This window comes from Rhea pennata, chromosome 1 (genome assembly GCF_028389875.1).
Source record: "Rhea pennata isolate bPtePen1 chromosome 1, bPtePen1.pri, whole genome shotgun sequence".
NCBI classification, from domain to species: Eukaryota; Metazoa; Chordata; class Aves; order Rheiformes; family Rheidae; genus Rhea; species Rhea pennata.
In genome coordinates this window covers 94,842,229-94,865,587 of record NC_084663.1, presented here as the reverse complement: position 1 = coordinate 94,865,587, position 23,359 = coordinate 94,842,229, and the positions used below count along the sequence as shown (strand labels likewise).

The following is a 23,359-nucleotide window of genomic DNA, read 5'->3' as shown; positions in this document are numbered from 1 at the left end:
TAGCCTATTAACTTTAAGAGACATTTTATCAGATTATGCATGATATTAAGTTGGGCTCATGCAGTTCTCTGTGCTTTGTCTTTTAAATACTGCTGACACTCAACTGTAATACATTTCTTATATCCAAATCTATAGCCAAAGCTGTGACATATCTATAACTTCATTATGTTTCTCCCCATTTTTGATTTTTCTGACATACAGTATGAATGGGTGGTGAGTTTTGCTTTTCAATAGAAACTGCTCCTTCCAAAATCAGCTTTTACCTGTGTTGTAATCATTTAGATTCCAGTACAGCCAAAGGACTTAAATTATAAAAGTCCCTTTGTTATATTAAAGCATATGCTGAAGTCCTTTGCTGAATCAGGTGCTGAATTATACTGCAGAAATGTTTTTTTTCTCTAGATAACATAAGTAGATTTTGCTGTAGATAATGTAAGCAGAATAAAGATAGGGTTTTACTGAGTAACGACTTTCTGCTTACATGCAGACTTCCATGTTAATAAGGAAGTTTGATGTCCCCTCTCACCACCACCACCATCAAGGATAAGATACATAGGCGTTTAACTTTTTAGAATAAGAAGCTGTCATTCCAATCTGCATTTTTTCAAAACAGCTTTTGGAAAAAAAGACATGTTTGAAAGTGCATTTCACATCTTTGGTCTGATTTGTAAAGTGCATTCAAAATGAAGTTGGTTCACTAATAGCAATATTTACTAGGAGGTTAGGATTAACACCTATAAACTGACGGAGTTGTTTACATGTTTGCCCTTAATTTAGGCACTAATACTGTATCCATCACTGAGATATCTTAACCTGTTTTGTCTGTACTGTATGGTACTGCTATTTACCCTACTCTTAGAGGCCTAGGCCTGACTGGGGAGCTGGCCTTATTTACGCTGTCCTGGCAAACTTGTTCTGCCTATTATATGAAAAATGTTAAGGTGCATCACAGCTTGCTAGCTCTTCTTCTATACACCTGTCTGATGATGATAGTGTGTTTGAATCCACTCTTCTGGGTTATCCTTTAGGAATGTAAGTGTTGCTGTTTGTAGTTTTACAATGTACCTAAACAGTAGCAGTTTTTCTGCTGTATTGGAAAAAAAAACACTTGCCTAATTGGAAGAGAATCATTTTGTGATGTAGGCTCTTGAATTCAATTCAGTTACAGGAAAGTATTAGAGGAAGGTATAAAAAGAGTTTTAACTGAACAAAGAGTTTGGTTGTAAATTGAAAAAAAAAGGGAGGGTGGGATGGGGGGTGGTTATGTTCTAAAACATATCATTTATGCATCATAAATTTTGAATATGATACTAAACATGTAATTTTGAGTATGTATGTTGTAAAAATCTGAAATGTGAGGGCTAGAAGGAGTTGAGAGATAGCAGGGAAGATCTTATCTGAAATTAGCAGGCAATATTATGGCTTAATTCCGATTCTATTATACATGCAAAAAAACCAAAACCAAAACAAAACACACAAAGAATAAAAATGTTCTGCAAGCAATGAGAAAAATAATCAATTATTTACTGTTTTTGTAATGTTAAAATATTTTGTCAAGGCAAGTTGCAGTCAAAAGTAATGAGAGTTATTTTAAAAATGGAAATACATAAAGATGCATTTATACAAGTGCAAGACTAAATATTTTACATAACTGTATTTCAATGAGAAAATATACAGTAAGTGCACACTTGATAACACTAAGCAGGCAAAACTTAACGTTAGTTCCATATACTGTTGTATAGTTCATGCACAGATCTCTCCCAAAGCAAAGGGGCAGTTCCAAATAATTCTTGCTGGAATGAATAATAGGATGGGTTGCTGGTAAGGGTGTCAGCATGGATTGGGGTCAGTTATAGACATTACTTACTGTAATTTGTGATTGCCGTGGGAGAGGAGTGGCTGCTGGTGTGATAGTAATACTGCTGGTGATTTTATTGGTGGGCTTACTGGATATTCCATTAGCTAGTGCTGGAGTTCTGTTATCTTGCACTGGAGTACAAGGGCTGGTGGGCTTGGAATTAGCAAGAGCTTGGACATAAGGACTTCCTAAATGGATGTGAATTTTATTATCTTCAGTAGTTATTACACTGGATCCCGTACTGTTTGATCTCTGAAACTGCCATGATGACTGCCTGTCTGGGGATACTCTAAAAACAGCATGCTTGGCTCCAATTTCCAAAGGCTCTGAGGAGAGTATTTGTTCCTGAGAGCTTGAGCCTGGTAGAGCCACAGGGGACATTGTTCTTTCAGGAGTTAGAGAACCACATGATTCAGGAGTTTGAGATCTTGCAAAAGTAGCCATATTAATAGGAGAAATGGCTTGCTCTGGGCTCATGTAAACTTCTGCTGGTTTTGATTTTACAGGTGTTAAGGAAGCATTTTGAATAATGGTTATTCTTTGCTTAGGAGTGCCACAGTTTGGTATAACTGCTGTACTTGTGTAGGAGTGAGGACTTTCAGCTGTAGGACTTGTTATTTCAAGTGTTGCTGTGTTCTGTCCATGGTCTGGAGTTACCTTTATGTGAAGAGGTTGGCCAGGTGTATGGCTTAGCACTAAGTCTCCAGTCTGTGCACAGTTTCCATTTTGCTTTGTATGAATCTTTCCATTTTGAGGATGGTTTTCTTTGGACTTCATCCATGGGATCCATAATTTTTTGTTCACGGCATTTGCAATAGATGAGCTACTTTTGAAAGACACTGTTTGTTCCTCTTCATTGTTATCTTTGTCCTCATTATCACTGTCTTCATACAGCTGCCCATTTATGACTGCTCGTTCTAAAGGCATGAGAGTTTTGTAGTCAGGTGGTTCGTTGTCTGCTAGATCTGTCTGGACTTCTTTAGAAAAAAAGTGCAAGTCAGAAATTCTCCTTCCATTGAGACTGGGTCTGAAGCTCTTACTGAAGCGTCTGTACCTCTCTAGTTCTTTTGTGAGGCTTTCCATTTCTCTTGCTAACTCCCTGTTCTTGTTTTCTTGCTGGATGAGTTTCCTCTGTAGGAGTGTATGATCACCTCGGACATGACAGATTAGGTCTTCTGTTGCCATGTATTCATGAATTTTCTCTTTCAGTGCATCTACTTCTCTGGAAAGGTGACTTGATTTAGCTTCTTCTTCCTTAAGTTTCTTTAAAAGCCGCTGCTCTTGATTGGACTCTGCCTTTTCTGTTAATTTATACCTAGCCAATTCCATTTTCACAACCTCTAGTTCCTCTGATAAAAGCCTGGCTCTGTCCCGTTCGTTGATGTATTTTCGTTCTAGAGACTCAAATTCATCTTCAGTTTTCATAAGATCATCTTCTATGGCCTTCATTTCTTTCAACTTCTGTTTAAGCCTTTCAACTTCTTGGGAAAGCTCTTTGATTTTGTTGTTCTCATGCTGCAGGGAGGTGCTGGATTTAGCAGTTTCCTTAAGCTTGTTTTTAAGAAATTCTTTTTCAACAGCTTCCAGTGACTGAAGCCTTTTTTTTAGAATATTCACTTTGGAAACAAGATCACTTCCTTTCTCTTCTTCTGCTTTGAGTTTGTTTTTCAGTTCATCTCTTTCCTTTATAACACTGGACACTTTTTCCTCTGCATCAGATTTTGATTTCAGTGCCTTCTTACTTTCCTCAATTAGTTTTTCTGTAACGGACATCACTTTATTTTGTTCCACCTGAAGCTGAGAAGTTGCAGCTTGCAGCTTTTCTTCTGTTTGCTTTATTTTTTCACCCATAGTTTTTCTTTCATCCACAAGCATCACTGTTAGAGTTTTCAGCTTTGTTAAATCTTCTTTAAGTGTAAACTCAGTTTTTTCTAACTTACTTTCAATTGCTTCAAGCTCTCCAACTCTAGCTTTTAAGTCATCCAGCTCATGGGACAACTGTTTTGTTAATGTTTTTTCTCTTTCGAGGTTGCATTTCAGGGAGTAACATTCTTGTTTGCTCTTGTTAAAAGCATCTTCTAATCTTTCCAACTCCATTATTCTTCTGTTGAGTTTGTCAACTTCCCCTTTAAGATTCTTGCTCTGTGATGCTTCTTTTTCTAATTTTTTATTAAGCTCTCTGCACTGATCTTCCATTTTTATGAGCTCTTCATCTTTCCCTTCCATTTCCAGCAGTCGTTTCCGTAATTCTTCTACTTCGGACATAAGTGTGGAATTTCCACACTCTCCCTTATTTATCTTATCCCTTAGTTCTTGCAGTTCTTCTTCTGCTTTTCGTAAAGACTTATTGGTCTCCTCCAACTCATCAATTTGTCTGCTGAGTGCAGTTAATTTTAACCGGAGCTGACGATTCTGACTGTCTTCATTGGTTAGTTTGGCCATCATTGCTTCTTGATCCTGGGAAATCTTACTGCTTTGGGCTTGCAGTTCAGCCTCCAGCCTGCTGGCTCTTTGCTCCTCTTCTTGAGCTTTTGCTTCAGCAGAAGCAAGTTTCTCATGTGCTTGTTCTGCAGAAGTGGTTAATTCTTGAATTTTTTGACTTTGTTGATTCAGCTGCTCAGTGAGTCTTTGCTGTTCATCCACCACCATTAAAGCAAAGGATTTCAGTTTAGTCAGTTCTTCTTTTAGTTTAGCTATTTTCTTGTTACTTTCCTTCTCTTTTTTTGCCTGGTACACTGTTTCTTGTTCAAGAAGCTTTTTCAATCTGAAAGGGAAAAATAATGTGGTAGCGGGTAGCCATATTTTAGTGAATGTTTAAAAATGCATTTGAAATATTATGACATCTCTGCTAGATGTGCATGAACAGTCACTTGTTCTTGTAACTATAAGCAGGCATTTTCTTGTAACATCAGACCTTATCTTTCCATTTAGAAGTTCTTTTGTAATGGACAGTTTGGGATGGTCATTTAGGCCTAAAACTTCCAGTAATTATGCATCTTTAACTTGCAGCTTCTGACAGATAAAAGTGCAATGCAGCTTTCTGATATCCTGCACTCAACACTGATCTTGGGTCTCTATTAAAACTAGGTGTGTACATGCAGGGTTTTTTTAGAAATGTGGTTATCATGGTGGTCTAGAAATAGGCACAACTAAATCAGAGCACCCCTCAGGGGGGAGTACAGTTTACAGCACTATAAACCTCTTACTATCTTTGTTACTTTTAAACCATCCCAATGTTTTATGATTAAACCTTATAGATGTTAAAATATATGAAAAAAATGTGCCCACACTTAGGCAGATTGGCTGAAAGTAACGTCAATTTCTAAACAGCACATCAGAGCAAAACCAAACACTGTGGGTGAGTCAGTCCTCAGTGGAAATGTAGGCCATGTCATCTTGTATCACAAAAAAATCTGCTATCAGCAGATAAAACGGGAATTGGATTGTGTTTTTTGGGCTTAAGAAAGTTCAAACTTCTTGCTTGTTTGTGAAGTTCAAATTTGGTCTTATATCCAAAACTTGCAAATGTACTTGACTATAACCCTGCTTTATATGACTTTTAAAGCTTTTCATAGTGTTTTCCTAAACTTAGTTTCTCTAATTTATTACTCACTTTTTATGGAGCTACAGCATATTTAATTTGCTAGAGAAGGTTGTGCATTTGTTCATTTAAGAACCTAAGAAACCTCCAAATATCTCAAATAATTAGTTTCTTTGTATGGTGGAAATGAGATACCATTAGGTTTGGACAGCACATCTGCCTCCTTTCAATTATTTTTTTCCACATTAAAGAAAAGTGCAGAAAGTGTAACTTGAAATAATAGAATCCAGAAGTATTAAAATCTGTACATTTCAGTGTTGGGCATATATGTGATATATATCTAGTTGTATGGATTAGGGGAAAAAAGGAAATGCATATCACAACTGCATCTGAACAATGTGACTGTTTAGGCACATATTAGCTGAGGCCCTCTCCATCCTTTCCCTCCTTCCTTGGCTCCCCCCAACCCCCAGAATGATGCTGCTCATCTAGAAATTGCGGCAGAAACATAAGATGCCTGTTCCACTTTTGTCTTTGATCAGGGTTGTGATGCCCTTGTCCAAGCGGTAAACCTTTACAGCCTCCCACTGACAAGCTCTTGTTGCAACCTTCCTATTAATTCAGGAAGAGCTTAGATAAGGGCCTCCTTTGCACAGTTGTTTATTAGCTGTTGACTGCCTGGAGGCATTTATTCCTAGGGATTTAATGGGCTGCCTCAGAAACATCCACTTCAGCAACATTGTAGTTTTCCTGCATTGTGAGAGGAAGTTCCTGCTACTCTACAATTGTCCATCAGACACGTCTTGTTTGAGGCTAATACTGGGTAGAAGTTTACGATTGTGAAATTTCTTACGACATCTTCACCATCCTGGCACTACTTTAGTGCAAAAGTTGCACTATATTGGATGTAATGAAATGCTCTATGTGAGAAATTGGTGGCATGAAAAGTAATAAACTGAGTTGATCTGAAAGACTACTGTATACAGCCCCTAATTCATTACAATAATCAATTAATATAATGGGTTAAATAGACATGAAAAAGTGTAAATGGAGAGGGAGGGATTTGTGAAGTGAGCTTGAAGGAATGTTGCCCTCTGATAGAACAAGTAGGTAGGGACTGCATGATCTTCAAAGCCAGCTTTTTATTGTGTTGTCGGTATATAGATTTTCGTCCTCTTTTTAATGTTAGTTTCACTTTGAGTTCTTTTCCCTCCCCACCCTTGTCTCTGAATGCTTTAGTAGTGAAGTTCAATTGATGGTTTACTGTTGCCATAGATATAAAACCATAACAGAAGCATAACTAACAATTTCATTTGGAATGAACTCAGTTTTTGCGTGTGCATAAGGTTAGACATCTTATAATAATGCTGTTAAAATAGACTCAGACTTCTTAGCATTTATTTTTCTTTAGCTTGCTTCACTGTAGTTTATTTTTGCACGGCACTTTTTTAGCTGAGGTAACTAATACCTAAATTAATTGGTATTTTACTCAACATCATATCAACTAGTTGATTTCTCTTTGGCCAAGTGAAACTATAATGCTGCAACTTCAGTTGTCCCTGTAATTGTTCTAGAAAGAAAACTTTGGGGGCAAATAATAATGAACAATTCTAATTTTCACAAGGATTTTTTGCAATGTTTTGTGATACAAATAAGATAATTGATTTTTAAAAAATCAGTTGATTCAGGTCTGAGTGAACAATCCCAGAAGTGTTCTTTCAGTGAGCAACCTGTGTATATACAGTTTGTATTTATTTTCCCTCTCTCTCCCCTCGCTCAGTCTCTCGCTCTCTCACGATCCTCCTCTCACGCCTGCTCTCTCTTTCACTCTCTCTCTTTCGCTCTTTTCTCTCTATGGCTTCATTTCCCAAGCTACCTGGAATGTTCATTAAACTCTTGATTCAGCTAAGCACTCAAGATTTAGTGCATGAGTGAGGCAGTCTAAACTAAGTTCTGATCCGATCATTTTTTGCAAGAGTTATTTGAACAGAAATGCCTAAATTTATTGGTATCTGATCTACATCATTGCATAACCTGAGAAGGATTTAAGAGAGTCTGTTTCTTTGGTTATTCCAAAGAAGTTTAGGGTACTAAAATGTTTCATTCATTCAAAACATAAATTAGAATTCTTAAAATTGAAAAAGAATAAAAGCAAATATTTCTAACCCCTTAAATCTATCTACATTTGAAAGAATACTTTAAAATCACTTCAGTGAAGTTAAGCTAGGTTAAGAAGTGTAGTTCAGAAGCTGTGAATTACAGGATTTTCATGTGCTTCAATCTAAAAAGAAAAAAGGCAGCATATTAAGTGTAGGGGTTTTGGGGTTTTGATGTCATGTAGTTATGCACTTGCTTCTGATAACTGTTTGTGCTTATTCATGTACTCCTATATGGAAAATTCTCTCAACTAACTAAAATGATTTCTTGGGCAGAGGTGAGATTGATTTTTGTAAGAAGTCAGTTGGGAGAAGAATTTTTTCTTCGGCAGCTGAATTCTTATTTCGTGATTGTGTAAGTCACAGCAACTCTTAAGTTTTCTTTTAGTGATGCCAGCTGAAATATTTTAGTGCAGTAGGGGGCAATCAGGAAATAAAATTGACTAGATGAGGGGAGGGAAACAAAGTATGCTGGATATTCCGTTCTCTTTGTACAAATTAAAGACTTGCCTTTAGCTTTTGATCCTGCTGTGATCTCTGTAGTCAAATCACAGCAGGTGTCCAGGATCATTTCCCATGGGATCACAAGATGGAGACTGATTACCTGTTGGTCTTTCTCCTCACCCAGTAGTAAGCCTAACTTCTGATGTCTTCAGTGTTATGAAGTCTGGCCGTGTAAACAGCAGACTAAAGAAAAGTGCATGTGTGATTTTTGAACCGCTGTGTTTTTAGTGTCTGTATATCTGCACCAAAATAAAAGTTTTAAGCCACCAGGTGTCTTTGAAGGACCTGAACATGTTGTATTTGAGAGAGCCATTTAACTATGTGCAAAGGACAAAACAAAGATTGGTGTCAAAAAAGATGAATAAGCACTGTCCTATCCAATAAGATATTATTTTCATTTCTAGTTTTAATTTCGTGAATGTGTAATTTCATTTTAGACAAAAGTAGATGCATCGTTTGGCCAAAACTTTCACAGATAATTCCAAGCAGTTGACTTCATGGGACTAGAGAACCCTTACTGAATTCAGGCCAACCAAAACAGGCATTGGAAGCTGTTTTTATGGACATGAATGTTAGGTAGTTAAACAGCGTCAGGGCAGTGTCTTATTACTCCTTTTCTTCAGAGCTTCTGTTATAAATTACTGATTTATTGTGGCTTACTATTGTATTTGGCTGCAATGCCAGTTGCCTGCTTTTTTTTTCTTTTTTCCTTAAAGTAATCATATTTGTCATCGTCAGCTCTCCTCTGTTCAACATAATTGCTTTTCTCTGTATACCTGCTATAGCTTCATATCATCAAGGCCATATATTTAAGCATGTTGTCTTGTTTACTAGATTTTTTCAAATGCTCATTGGTTTGGCAGCACTAAGTTATATTTAGCAACATATGACTCTGCTCCCTACAAGACACAAAACAGCCCATTGTCTTTCTGATGTTGTGTGATATCTTTTTAAGTGGGATTTTTCCATTCTGCTAGGGACCTGTATCACATTGGTATTGTTTAATTTGTGTTTTAATAGACTTATAGGAGAGTGACTTTTCCCATGAGTTTCAAGGAAGCTAAAGAAAGCATGGGAGACTGAGATTGCAAGATCCTTGTTCTCTTTTAATTTTGGAATTTGTTCTAAAATCAATTGGTTTTTAGAATAAAAAGAACAAAAAGGTTTTTGTTTTGTGTTTTTTGTTTTGTTTTTTAAGTTAACATATAATGTTAACTTTAGAAAAGGCTGAGTTCTTTAAGGATGTGATTTAAGTAGGTCTTTGTTTGTAAAGCTGGACATTCACCATTCCTCCCACCCAAGTATTGAAGAGATCTTAATATCCTCCTTATCAATATCCTGATTTATATCAGGTCATTCTGCAGAAATGACTCATCTTTTGAATGTTTGTGACATACTGTGCTTTTTTTAAACCTTAGAAGTACATATCTTTGTCTGGTTTATGTGCTCTTCCTCGTTTTCCCCCTTCCCCAGCCCCCTGCTTAAAGATGTGCCTTACTAGAGGTTCTACAGGTTGTAACATGAGGGAGATTTGTTTCTAAAGTTTATGGACATATACTTGAGTTTCCCCTTATACAATGTAAATAAAAATGCTAAGCTGAAAGCTTTTAAATGTAGATGAAGTCATGACTCTTCATCTGAGGCATTCTTCCCAGTAAGCAATAAGCCATGACCTGGCTTTTACTAAGAGAAGAAACATGCTTCTTCATTTCTGGTAAATCCTACAAGTTGATCTAGTTTTTGACACCAATAACGTTAAGTATTTATTTTCAGAAGAAAGGCATTCCATTCTGTCTTTGTCTTCCACAGTCTGTGGCAGTAAAATTTGGGTTTGCTAATTTGGGTCTCTGGTCCTGGGATGGCTATTCTTTTTCTTCTTCTTTTATTTTCTCCTTTGCCTATAATTGTACTTACTGATGTATAGTTTTGAGGAAGACATATGTTATGGCTAGTTTTATAGCTCTTTTTGTTATCTTGATTGGTGGTGCTTTTTTTTTCCTGTCATAAAGAAATTCAAAAGTCTTTCAAATTATAGCAGCAACAGCATACCATAGCTGTTGTGTAATCTGTTGGCTTTATGTGAATCAGTCAGCAGTTCCCAACAGAATGCTATCACTTTATTTTAATTTTTTTCCCAGTATATTGTTTACATATGTATATCTTAAATCATTAATTTATACTAGGATGCAAATCTGTGCAAGGGGCATCCCAGCTGCAAGAGAGAGTGTGTTTAAGGCAAATTTCCTGATAAGGAAATTTATTTTATAGAATGAAAACTTATAGTGATGGGGCTATGAGTTCTGCTTATTACTCCATAGGCTACCAGAAAGGGTAGTCATTGTTTTATCTGATGCTTATAATGCTGACTTTCTTTGCAAGTCTTCATAAAAATCATATGTGATAAGTGATGTTGCTGGTTTTTGATTGACTTGGGCAAAATTTAAAATAGATAACCTGATGTATTTAGTTGTGATACTGAGTAAAGTTATGTAGGATAATACATATTTTTAAAAACAAAATAATCTCTAATAATGATAGTAATTGTGAAATCATGGTCTCAATCAGTGTGTTTGTAAACTCCTGATGGTAGGATACTTACAGTGCTGCTCACATGTTATGAAGTCCAGCGTTAGCTTTGCTGCCAGTAAATCACATCAGAAATTTTTAATATATTTATACTGGTGGATTTAAGTTTAAGATTGAATCATCAATAATATCTGGTTAGAGTCATTTTAATCTGAAATTCATTTTTAGCCTATCATGAAACCTTAGTTCAAGAAAAAAAAATTACCTTGAATTATCAGCTACAGTTCTTTTCATATATAGATGTTCATTGGAAATGACCTATCAGAACAAAAACCTTGTACAAAAGTATTAACACTTTTTGTATGGCAATAACTATTCAAATGTGTGAGGTAATAGTTCTTCATGACTTATGGCAGTCGTTTCTAGGCTTGTAATGCTAGCCATGTCTAACATCCGACATTATAGTAGGAAGAGGCTGTGGTTTTAGATGGGAGGTAAGATGCTGCTATCCTGTTAGATTGTTGCCAGTTTTCCATTTTTTGTTTGTTTTCTTTTTCTCTCTCTCTTGACTGCATGTCCTGAAAAACATGACAGTAAATGAGCTCTGTCCTGACAAGACCTCAACAATAATGAGCTTTACTTGGAGTTAGCTTAAGAGAGAGAGAGAGAAAAGAAAAGAAAAAAAAAGGAAAAGAAAAAAACTCCTAGAGTTCAGCTACTAGAAAATATGGCACTATGAACTGTGAGCTATATTGGTCTGGTGTGCTACGTTTTTGAGATATACTTCTCTTCTTCTCTCTTTCTATATTTAACAGCTGTTTCAGGTATTCTCTGAGATTATCTATTACTGTTGGCATTTCAATGGCATATAATTGTGCCTGTAGTGTGAAAGCTAATCCTCTTTTATTCTGAATCTAAATGTATCTATAACTTAAGGGGCTCACCTGAATAAAGTTTGAGGTTTGCTAGTTAATAATTTGAGATTCTTTTCATGTTACCATAGTGCATTTCTTTTTCTCTATTTTTTTCTTTTTTTTTCCCTCTCCAAGCAAACTGTAAAGTCAAAAATAAAACAAGTAATTTCAGATGCAACACCAGAATTTGGAACTCTTCAAATTTACGTCAGCCAGGAAATTATAGTTTTGCAGATGGAAAGCTTTCAGAAGGAAATGGAAAGATGAACCACAAGAGATGTGGTATGGGGGTCAAAGCAACAAGAGCGAGGCAAAACATCTCCCTTTCTAGTCTAGGTCCTGCTTTTGTCTCTTCTGCAGCTTAAACAAGTAGACATTTGTACTTCAACTTCAGATTTATTAACAGGGAAAAGCAGCGTTGACTTACTGTATAATTATTTGGAGAATTAATATTAACCAAGGGAGGTTTTAATAGTATGGTTATTATTCAAAATAAGTCAAGGTAAGTACTGATTTTAGCATTTAATAATTTTAAAAGTAGTCATCAAAATGCATTTTAAACAACTTAAATTTACAGGAAAGGTCCAGCGTCTTCATGAACTTGAATTTTGTTTGTTTTAAGTGTGTGCTTTTCAGCATTACTGCTGGAATGTTCTCCCTTGATTGCACGTTGTTGAGCTGTTGCTAAAACCGCCAGTGTTATAAAATACTCACAGATACACTATGAAGATAAACAGGCGCAGTGCTTGTCCTTCAGTTTTTTTCCCATGGGCAGGTGGAAGTATTGGCATTCTCTGTATGGAGTATCTGTGCCACTGGAGGCCACTGCTAGGACTTAGCAAGTGAAAAATTGTAGCAGGAGTTAACTGAAGACTTTCCTGAAGACTGTTTTGGAGCCCTGTCTATCTTTTTCCCCTTTGCCCCTGTGGGGAGACTGGGCACAGACACAAGAGTGCAGCTTGTCCATGCTCTCTTGGAAATTTTTAGTAAGCACTGATTGTCCCCAGCCTCATGTGTTTAGCTTGTATGAAGTAAATACTGCCTAGTTAACACTGCCATGTCGTGTTTAATGGTGATAGAAGATGATAGTTTGAGGGCTGAATTTTTGTCCCAAGTATCTAATCAGTGTCATTCAAGTGGCTGATGTGGTGAGTTTATGGAAGTTCTGAATCTCTTGAGTGAAATCTTTCCTAGGGAAACCTGCTGACCTGAAACAGCAGATTCTGCTCTGTCTGGTAAGTTTGTAACTCTTAAGTCATCTTTTCATACTTTTCAGTTTAATAATACATCTTTCAGATTAAGACAACAATCTGAAATCTGTTAATGCTAAGCAATTTTGGTAGATAATTTCTGTCTATAATTTGATCGTTTTCTTTCTTTGTATAACATCATACTGCACAGATTCGAGGTGGGCCTCCATTTTATGGATGCCTTTTATGTGGGAAGAGGGAGAAATGGATGCTTTTCTGATACCTGATTCACCTGGAGCTATGCTGCTGCCTTGACCAGATCTGGGCGTAAGTCTGCAAATATCCAATTCATACTGTTTTTTCTTTCTTTCTTTTTTTTTTTTTTTTTTTGCTTCAATTAGTTAATATTCTTGGTATGACTGAAAATGGCTCTTTGCCAAGGATAACACATCATGTTACTCAGAGGAGACTGGTTAGTCATAAATGTCATTTTCCCACAACATTTACAGGAACTGGATGTTCTCTAAAACAATTTTAACACACATTTTATATAGAAAGAAATGTCTGGGACCCCATTTTTATCCATGGGCAGAATAGGCACTGAGCCTATCTCTTTAGCTAATTATGGCTTTATTTGTATATTATCAGTCATCAGCAGTGGCAAAATCCAGAACTTTCCATATTGCCATGCATGTGTCCTCTGTTGAACTCAAGGCACCTTTCTAGCTGCCACTAGTGCTGGATAAACTGCTCAGTAAGGCAGTGGACACGGTCATTTAGACAGGTGGGAGTTGGCTGCAAATTGCAGTATGTTCTCTGTGTGCACTGAGGCAAGTGACAAGAATTCATGTGCTTTAGTACTGAAGGGGACTGCAGGGGAAGACTGCAGGTTTACCTTTGTTTTGTGGGATGGGGGTGGTTAGAAAACAATTAAACAGACTTTACTCAGGAATGATGTAGGTGTCATTCCTGCTCAAGAGCTGATGTTTACATGCTATAAACTGTATTAAACTGTACAATATAACCTATATTATATACATACATCCTGATACAAAAGTAGATCTGTTTTGTTGTACTCTCAAAGTCGCTCTGTGTATGTATGTAGTAAATGTGGATGTTTGAAGATTGGGCTGGGGTGGCACCCCATTCTTTTTGAGGCAGAAAAAATACATCGTAATTGCTACTGCAATTTTAACTTAAGATATTAAAATTTCCTTTATGTGAAGTTGCATGAAGCAATGTAGTTGAGGCTTTCCAAATAAACAAAGATTTTAATATAATTGGGGATGCTTATATAGTTGCAATCCTTTCTAGTAACCAAAATTAAAAGTATTAAGTACACTTAGAGATTTTACTTTGAAGCTAAATACACATCCTTTTCTCTACACATCTGAAAATGTGAGGGCCTCCGTTTTCTCTAAAATGGACTTTGCCAGTATTTCCTTTTGCAGGGTGCAAGTTAAAGGGAGATTGTAGCAATGTTACAGTGTGGTGAACTATTGAAGACAACTTTGAAGCTGCAAGTGGTGAAGTTTCCCACTTTCCAGTATGTGATCTTAAAAAATGGTGTTAAAACCATTTCCCACAGATTACAAGTACTTTTCTGTGCAATCCTAGGTGTTTGAAGCCCTGCAGTTCATGGGACTTTGCTACCTGGGAAATAATTCACTTCCTTGGTATCTGCCATAGCTGCTACATATCTTGCTGTACGTCTCCTAAATGTAATGCACTGGTAAATGAAGCATAGGATGTTTGGCAATTGTGTTTTCTCTTGTAAGACCTCAGGCCACATTAGCCTAGGAAAACTTGGCAAATCATCTAAAGGTGCAAAGCCAATACATATTTTTTAAAGCATGTTAAAGCTCTGCGTATTACTCTTGTTCGGGATTTAAGCTGTCATGGTTGCTCCAAACTGATCCTCTTCAGGAGGATTCTGCATTTTCTTTCAGGATGGGAAGCTATAGTCAAGAGTTACTGGTAATACTCTGAATTGGTTTTTAATGATTAAAATTCTGAATAGTTCTAATTCATACACTTAAATAACACCTTTTTATACCGAATAGAATAACCTCTTTACTTAAATACCTGTGATAAATTATGTAACCAAAGAACATGTTTTTTACTGTCAGATCTGTTGATTATCATGTGTTGAAATAAGGTTTTTCATTATTCTGTGGCCTTGATGGTTCACTACATTAAAGGTCAAATGTTCTGCTTAGACATAAAATAAAATAGGAATTTTCAGTTATGTGTACATTCAAAATGTCAATAACAAGTTTGGTTTTAGAATCAGCTTTTTCTTTCTTTTTCTTTTTTTGTAGCTACTTGTATGTGTTTGCAGCAGGTGGAGTAACCGTTGCTTGCTTTGGAAAATAGATGTTTCCTTATCTTTAGCAAAATAGCTCTAAACTGTTAGGATGAAAAAGTAGATTTAATTAGTCATATCTATTCTGTGACCAGTGGTTTCTTTAACCATTTTAAAGTTTGTCTGGACATTCTTCCTAAAACCCAAAGAGATGCTTATTTTTTCCATCATTAGTTGGTTTCCAGTTTTACTTCTTTGCCTTTCAAAAGCTATCATAAAAAAGATTTTTAAGGAAAGATGAGAGCCACATGCATGTATATTTTCCTTGCCCCTCCATATAAAGGCTTTCAGACTGAAATTATTCACTGTTCTTTTAACAACTGTTCTTTCAGTTCAACATTCTCTACCTCATTATACTCCAAATTGATTTATAACTCAGTATCATCATGTGGCTGAAGGGCATTTGGCTATGTGCCATATTTGATCTCTTCTCTTGGCTGATGATCTGTGATGTTTGGGATATATTATGCTATTTTCAGATGTCACTAAAAAACGAAGCTTCTGTAGCATGTTTTCATGTACAGTGCATTTCTGATGTAATACATTTTAGCTTTTATTGTTAATTTAAAAAGCGATTTGAAATGCTGAGAAGAAAAAGGCACCATTATCTCTAGATCCGACTGGCTGGTTGGGTAACTGCATTAGTCCAGGTATATCAGAAGGTTCATTGACAGGTTATAAAATGTTAGCTTGTCTGAATTTTTTTTCAATTATATTTGATTGAAATAGGACAATTTTCGTACTTGCAAAGATGGCAGTAATAGTCTAGAGCTTTAAGCAGAGGATGCGAACAAAGCGATGCAAAGCCAGACAGTTTCTAAGGAGGCTGCTCATTTGTATACTGTGTTATGTTTTCATCCCTCCTCTGTTATAGGAGTTAGCAGAATGTGTAAGCTGAAGGTTCTTGTCTGTTGTTGTCAGCTATTTTCCCCAAAAGAATTGAGGGCGGCAGCTCCTAAGGAGAGCCTAACTCTCCTCCCCTCACCCCCAGCAAATCTAGGCAGTCTATTCTATCTGTTTTGTATTGGCACATATAGAAGTTCTACTTGATTACTTGGCTTTAGAGGGTTTTTATCAGTCTGTTCCACTTGCACATGCAAATGTGCATACCCATATTATATGTTAGATATGTTTTTAGAAACATATTTTAGGAGAAGTTTGAAGCCTGCCAAGGTTCTTGGTGGCCCTTTCAGTGAAGCCAGCTGAGCATTTTACTTGGGAATGGCATGGGTTCCTAGAGAAAAGATTTTTCTCTTTGCATAAAAGAATATATGATACTATTTTGCAAGTTAAGAAAATGTTTCATCTTTGAGCATTAACAAATTACATTTTTCCCCACCTTCCTATATAAAGTCATTAATAACAGTTTGAGGACCCAGTTTCCATATAACTTCATTCAAGTTAATATGGTAAGTGTTGGATTTGAGATACTTAAGTAAGGGGTTAGCTGTCCCATATATGGAACTGTTGTACCCCAAGCTCAGGTGACCAGATTTTAAAGAAGAAACCAGGCTCACTTAATTCCCTTTCTTCTGTTCTACAAGGGGCTCTGAAACAGAATGGCTCTACTGAAGCTGAGAAGGTGCTTGACTGAGGGAAGTGTTTTTCAGCTGAAAACTAAAATACTGTGGAATTTATTAGGTGTCTTCTGTAAAATCTCTGTATAGCTAATTAAAATAAAATTATATTTAGGAATGTGGTGGATGATATTGTGCATGTTCAGCTTCAGGTGATCTCTAGCCAAACTTACAAGTGATAAAATTTCCTAGTTTTCCTCACAGTTTGACCTAATGACTGAAATTTATGGAAATTTTACCAGAAGATTGATAAATGAAAAAACATTGATGGAACTCAGTCAGCTTATAATTTCTTTAAGATGTTTTTTTTTTTTTCCATGAGCTTGAAATCTATTATGGAATTAAAATGTGATTTTTATAAGTGCATTACTTGCCATTTTTAAACAGCCAATCTTCTGTATTTTTTCTCCAGGTACTTGCAACATGCTGCTTAATTTTAGTTTTTAAAATTTTTATTTTCTCTCTTTGTGTACTCATTGAAACAGTTGATTTGCAAACAGTAGATAAGGTCCGTCTTTTCAAAAAGAAGTGAAAAGTTTTAAAACCACTCTCTTGCAATGAATTTGAAAGAAATTGCTTTGGATATTATGTTTAAGGCAAATCTTTAAAAACTCTAACCTAGCATTTAATATGACTCAAGTGCAATGCTTTTGTACCCTTCCTAGCCTTTGGAAGCCTACAATGGACAAATCTCATTCATGTATTGTTTTATGTTTCAGAAATACATGTAAGATTTTTTTTTCCATCACTTAAAAGTCTCAATTTTGATTGGGCTGTACTATGTGGGTGTTATACAGATATAAACATGAAAATCAAATGTTGTTTGTTGTAATGAACATGAATGATCCTGAACAAAACATCTTGCAGGATCATGAAAGCTTTTTGTTTATTTGCTTGTTTTTTCTTATAATTAAAAGTAGTCTGTTTATGAAGTATTCCAAGGATCAAAAAATAAGATTTTTAAATTTATTTCTTGTCAAAAATGTTCCACTTTTTGCATCAAGACTTTCAGTCTTGTCTGCTAGGGCTTTGTAAACCCCATCTGAAGTACTTCCATAAAGGTCTGTTGAGGCTTGAGCACAAGCAGTTTGGTTATTGTGGGCTCTGGTTGCTCAGCTTCTATGAATATGCAATGTGAAGCAAAATGGCATAAGTTCTGCTTAATTACCTCAGCAGCCACTTGCTGGTAGTTAGCAGTAGGTCCTTTGCACAGCTTGAGGCTGAAGTAAAATGGGTGTGTAGCATCATCATGGTATGCATGATGAGCTGTAGCAGAAAGGGTGACCTCTTTAACAGGAGATAAATTTGAGCATTTATGGACCTGAATGAGTGGCTGAAATGTTGTCTAGCAAGGTTGGTTTGAACTTTCACCCCTAAACTTTATTATTTTGTTATTAAAATAGGGTTACATAACAATGTTGCCCATTCGGTTTGTATAAGCTAGCTTTAATTTATTTCATCAATGTTTGCTTTTCTCTCCTCTTCACTGTTGCCTCTCAGTTTTGTTGCTCTGGTGAGGAGGCAGTGCTTCAGGTGTTGGTTTTGTACTGTTTTTAAACTAGAGGCTACAAACTACTGCAGAAAATCAAGTATACTTTCCTTGAATCTATCAACATTTGAGAAATGTAAGTTGTATATACCTGAGCATGCTCCATGGGTTAATCAGTGTGAGTACTGTTACTGACTTCCCACAAACATCATGGTGCCCTAGAAGCACCATGTCTCATTGACAAGCAAAGAGAGCAAATCTCAAAATCAGCCAACATACTGAGAGATGCTAAGACTCAAAATGTCCATTACTTCACTTGAAGCGCAAGACTGGGGGACTATATTTGGATTTTTTTCACCAATGCTTCCGACCTACTTGGAGCTGAGTGATACAGTTTAGTGAACAGTTGTCAAGGATGCCATGGCAGAAGCCACTCAATATGAGAGAGACAAATCTAAGCAATTAAAAATAATTTATTTTTAGTAGAAATGAGTAGTTTCTAAGTTCCCATCAATTAGATGACAGGCTGAAGTATTGAAGTGAACTCTAATGAATCAAAACTAAAATTTTTTAGGATAGTTTTCAAAGATCTGTCTTTCTGCATTATAAACTCTGTAGGATTCTGACTTAGATATTTTAATGGGTTACTTTAATTGCTTCTTTAATAAGCTCTGTTCAGGTGACACCACACCCAGGATTTGAGAGATATTGCTTGTAGGAGAGTTCTGAAAGACTGGTGGCTGCTCACTTTTCCATGCACGACCACACTTGATAAAGAATTTTTCCTAAAGAAAAGTGTTAGCTTTTTAAGAACTGTCATAGAATGGAAACTGTTGCTGGGAGCAAAATAAGGTGCTTTTCTTTTCTTTTCTTTTTTTTTCCTAATCCCATGACAATGGCAAATGTATAATTCATCACAGCACAAGGTAAATACTACGAAAGTGCTTTTATGCTGCAAAATCATGCACTGACTTGATTTTACTAGTTCTGGTGTGGAAAATAAAATAGCTGCAAGTTATATTCATAGATCTTACAGGTCAGATCTCTAAAACTTCTGTCAGCAGTGATGGGAAACCAGTGAGGCAGTGTTTGTCAGTGGTGGGAAGGAAAATGATGGGCAGGAGGAAAGGGTCAGTGCAGTTTGATAGGAAGCTGTCATCCCTGAAGGACATACTTGGTTCTTGAAATGCTTTCTCTTCATGTTAGATATTGTAAAAAGTTAATATAAAAAGAAATTTAAGTGAAGGCATACAGTTTTTAAAGAGTGAATTATATGATAATTCTTTTCCTTTACATGCTTTGACTGTTACATGATTCAAGGTCATTTAATTTTTACTTGCTTTACATCAGATATTCTCAAAAGGTATTAAGAAATCTGTGATAAAAGAAGGTAGAGTATTATGCTGTGACTAGGTAATACTGAACAAAAAGCAGCAAGGCATATTTATGATTATACTTCAGTGTACTTACTTTGGACTTTTACCAGTATAAATGAGAGCAAAATTGGTGCTGTAAGTGAAGAATCTTTTCTCTTTAGATCTGCAAAAGGCAGACTGTGGGAAATGGAGTTCTTTAAGCTTTTGATAGATGTCAAGATTCATATTAGGCATTCACAGTACAAATGGTATTTTGGATATTGTTGAAGCAGTAATTAACAGTTTATGTTGCCCTCCTTCTCTGTTAGATTTGGGAGAGCTAAAATGGTCTCTTACCTAAGGATGGATTTATTTCTATTTTCAGTTACTGCCTTTATCAAATAAATAGGTTTTCTATTGCGTATGTAATATTTCCGTATTGTAGTCCTGTTGCTTAGCTTATCTTTGCTCCTTGGACACAATTTTTGAAGGTCTGTTACTTAAATGTTACTTGGTTTGTAACATATCTTTTCATAATTTGGCTAACATTTCCACTTTATAACTTGACAATGTACTTTCTAAGTATTAAATCCACTGGGCATAGGATATGTACTAAACCTTTTTTAGACCTTTTTTCTCATAAATGATTATTTGCTGCTGTAGGTTACATGTCTACAGGCATCACAGAATAGCAAGGAGAAGACGTTGTAAGGGCTTAGGGTACAGATCCAAACTATTTGTTTTCTAACATAAACTTCCATTCGTTCTGGTTGCCAGGATTCTTTTCACTCTATATAGCAATATAGTGCCCTCTTTTTGACTCTATCACGAGGCAAACTGAAAGCACCAATAGAAATGTGAACTTTGCTCATTAGAAGAAAAAGTTATCTTGAAAACATAGATAAGACTTTTATTTAAATGCCAAAGTTAATAATACATAATATCTGATTTATCTTTGAAATGGAATATCCATATATATTTAGAACCATGTTGAAAATAACTACTGAATAATTTTTTGTTGTTTAAAGTAGGAAAAAAATAATGAAAATGTTCACACATAGGATTTTGGTTTTTAGCTTTTAAATCCATGTATGCTTGATAGAACAATAATATATATGATTGTACTTTTTTAGTTTTTCTTAAATATATACCTGAACAAGGATTTTGCAGGATTTTAAGCAACAAATAAAAAACAAGCAAATCACAATTCTGCTAACTGTGCTACCAGTTTATACCAATTTCATTTCATATTATAGATTTTTTTAAAAAAAAATACAGCCAAAACATATCTTTCTTTTTAATGTTTGAGAAGAGTTGGCCTAAGTTTGAAGGTCTTAAGTCTGACTTTCATAACACTTTAGAGTATACATAAGACTCCAGAGAGCAATGCTTAGTAGTCAGCATTTGCAAGTAGCATAGTAGTATCAACTTAATTGCAGTTATCCCAATAAATAAGAATTTGAGATGATCTGGTCCTTAATCAAGGGAGAGAACCTTGTAATTTTGTATAGGATGCAGATGTGAAGTGTAAACACACTAAGGCTTAGTGCCTCCTCAGAACCGCTTTCAGCTCTCAGTTTCTTGGAGTTAATACTGCAGTACTGTTCTGCATCTTGAAGAACCAGCCTCGGAGAGCCTCATGCATTTTCTCAGCTTTTTAAAGCCGCATCACTTGTTTGATGGCCAGTGTTTCAGGTTTTTTTTGCTGCAATCTGACAGTTCTTTCCCCCTGATTTGCCACTTGCACACAAGGCACAGAAGAGGGAACCAGTGTGTAGGAGTTGAAAAGTTTGTTAGTAATTAAGCTAGTTGCAAATGTTTGTTTCAAAGACAGCATGATCTTATTGCAAAATGATGTCTGTGGCAATTTATATGTCCCTCTGTAAAATACCGTAAAAGTTGTTCAAAAGTATACTAAATGTTTAGAGACGAGTGTGTGTACATGTCTGCTAATATGTAGCATATGCGTGTAAACACGGCATAGAGGCAGTAGTTCTACCTAAGACATTACAATACAGTTGGACTCTTTCCACAGCTTTAATGCAGTCGTGATTTTATCCAACCCATTTGGAAAGTGTGTGTAATTCATAACTACTTCCTTCTTTAACATTAAACAAATTCTTCATCTGTTGGCTCTGTAAGAATCGTTTAAAATACATTTTTAAATTCCTGCGGTAGTCATCCTACTTCTGAGTAACAGGACATCATCTAGATCTCATGGTGGTTTGGGGTTGTTTTTCTTTCTTTCTTTCTTTCTTTTTTTAATCCCCACCCCTTCTTTTCGACGTGACATGAAAAAAAAAATTATCCCTCTTAATAGGGAAAAGGCAGAAGTAGCAGGGATTGCTAGAAGCAGTTCTCTTCCCGCCCTCTGTCTTACCTGGTGCTGCTGGACTAGGGAGCTCCGGGCTGCGCTAGTGCCGCATGGCGCGAGGCTTCCCGCGGTAGCACCGGAGCTGCGAGCGTTCCCGCAGCCGCGCTAAACAATGAGAGATAGGCGCTCCGCGTGCCCCAAGCCTATGGAGCATTACGTCAGCGCCTTGCCATATAAGGAGCTCTGTGGTGTGCAGACTCCTCGGGTCCGACTAGTGCGCTTCAGTGATAGCCAGAACTTAGAAAGCCTCTTAATGTGTCCTGGCTCCAGCTGACGCTCCGGACTGTGTGAAGAATTTCATTTGTCTACTAGTGCATGGCCAAAAAGAATGTGCGGAAGGTTGGGTTACGGCAGTTCCTTTCTATTCCTGATAATAAAGTCGTTAAAAGTTGTTAGCTCATTAATTCTAATGTTTTCCATTTAGTTTCCTAGCCTAAAGCTTGAAGGAAGAAGGGAAAAATTAAATTCAAGGTCATCTTCTTTAATAAGTTGTCCTAAAGGAACTTTTCCTTTTTTTCATACTTTTTTTTTGTTTAATATGTCAAAAGATGTGAATTTAGCTGAATTCCTAAGAGGGTGATATGAACATCTAGCCTTCTCTGTCGCTCGCACGCTCTCTCTCGCCATCTCTCTCTCTCTCTCCCTCTCTCTTTTTCCTGTCCTTCTGTAAAGAGTTGGGGTCCACAGAGGATAGTATTTTATTTCCTGATGATGTAACTACAAAACAATTCTCCAAGTGATGATGGGAAGGCCAGATGAAATGTAACTTTTTTTTCTCTCTCTTTAGTGTTTTTCATACAAAACCCTTTCCTTTTCATATGTTTGTGTTTCAACTAACACAATTAAGCAAACCAGCCAACTATTTTTAGTAAGGTCTTAAAGAAATGAATCATTTGTTTTACTATTTAGGAAAGAGGCCAGAGGCCAAAAAGGAGGCTTTAGATTGAACAGAAGAGCTTAAAATATATCTCTTCAATGTATACCCTGAATAAACATTGAGAACACAGGGAAGGAATATCTGAAATAAGCACAAAATTCGTTGTTGAAATTCCAGACAGAGGTTACAGGAGTTAATGAAATAAATTCCTGTTATGTTGATGAGCAACTTAGACCATTGAAATGCTTTCTAAACTATTTTGCTCAGCTTTGTTAAAGTAGATGCATCCACAGTTTGTTTATTTGCATTATTGAGTTTTAGTCTTCAGATAAACTTTAGTACAGTTTAAGCTGTCCTATTATCTGCTTTTTGGATGTGGTTGTGTTGTGCTTGAACTTAATGCTAATATGATGTACTTATTTGGAGTTGTTATCTGTATCTATGTAAAGACAAATGGTGATTAAAATGTCTGCATTTCATTAAAAATATTTTTTAGCTACCCTGTACATTTTACCCTGAATGCAGTCATACAAAGATACTTATACTTTAGCTGGAAATTTTCAGTAAGCTTTTTGCTCTGTGACTGAGCCAGGACTTATTCGGAAGTGTATTACATGCATGTATGGACAATCC

General features: G+C 36.2%; 2 protein-coding genes across 2 annotated transcripts in view; one reads left to right on the top strand and one right to left on the bottom strand.

Moving 5' to 3' along the window:
* CMSS1 (cms1 ribosomal small subunit homolog) overlaps positions 1 to 23,359 on the top strand; it is a 242,779-nt gene that overhangs the window by 17,457 nt on the left and 201,963 nt on the right. The gene's annotated exons all lie outside the window — the stretch shown is intronic.
* On the bottom strand, positions 1,520 to 21,979 carry FILIP1L (filamin A interacting protein 1 like). The gene is made up of 2 exons (XM_062595846.1): positions 21,856 to 21,979; positions 1,520 to 4,622 (listed from the first exon to the last, which is right to left on the bottom strand). The coding sequence occupies exon 2, from the start codon at positions 4,505 to 4,507 to the stop codon at positions 1,847 to 1,849; it is 2,661 nt and encodes an 886-aa protein (XP_062451830.1). The 5' UTR covers positions 4,508 to 4,622; positions 21,856 to 21,979; the 3' UTR covers positions 1,520 to 1,846.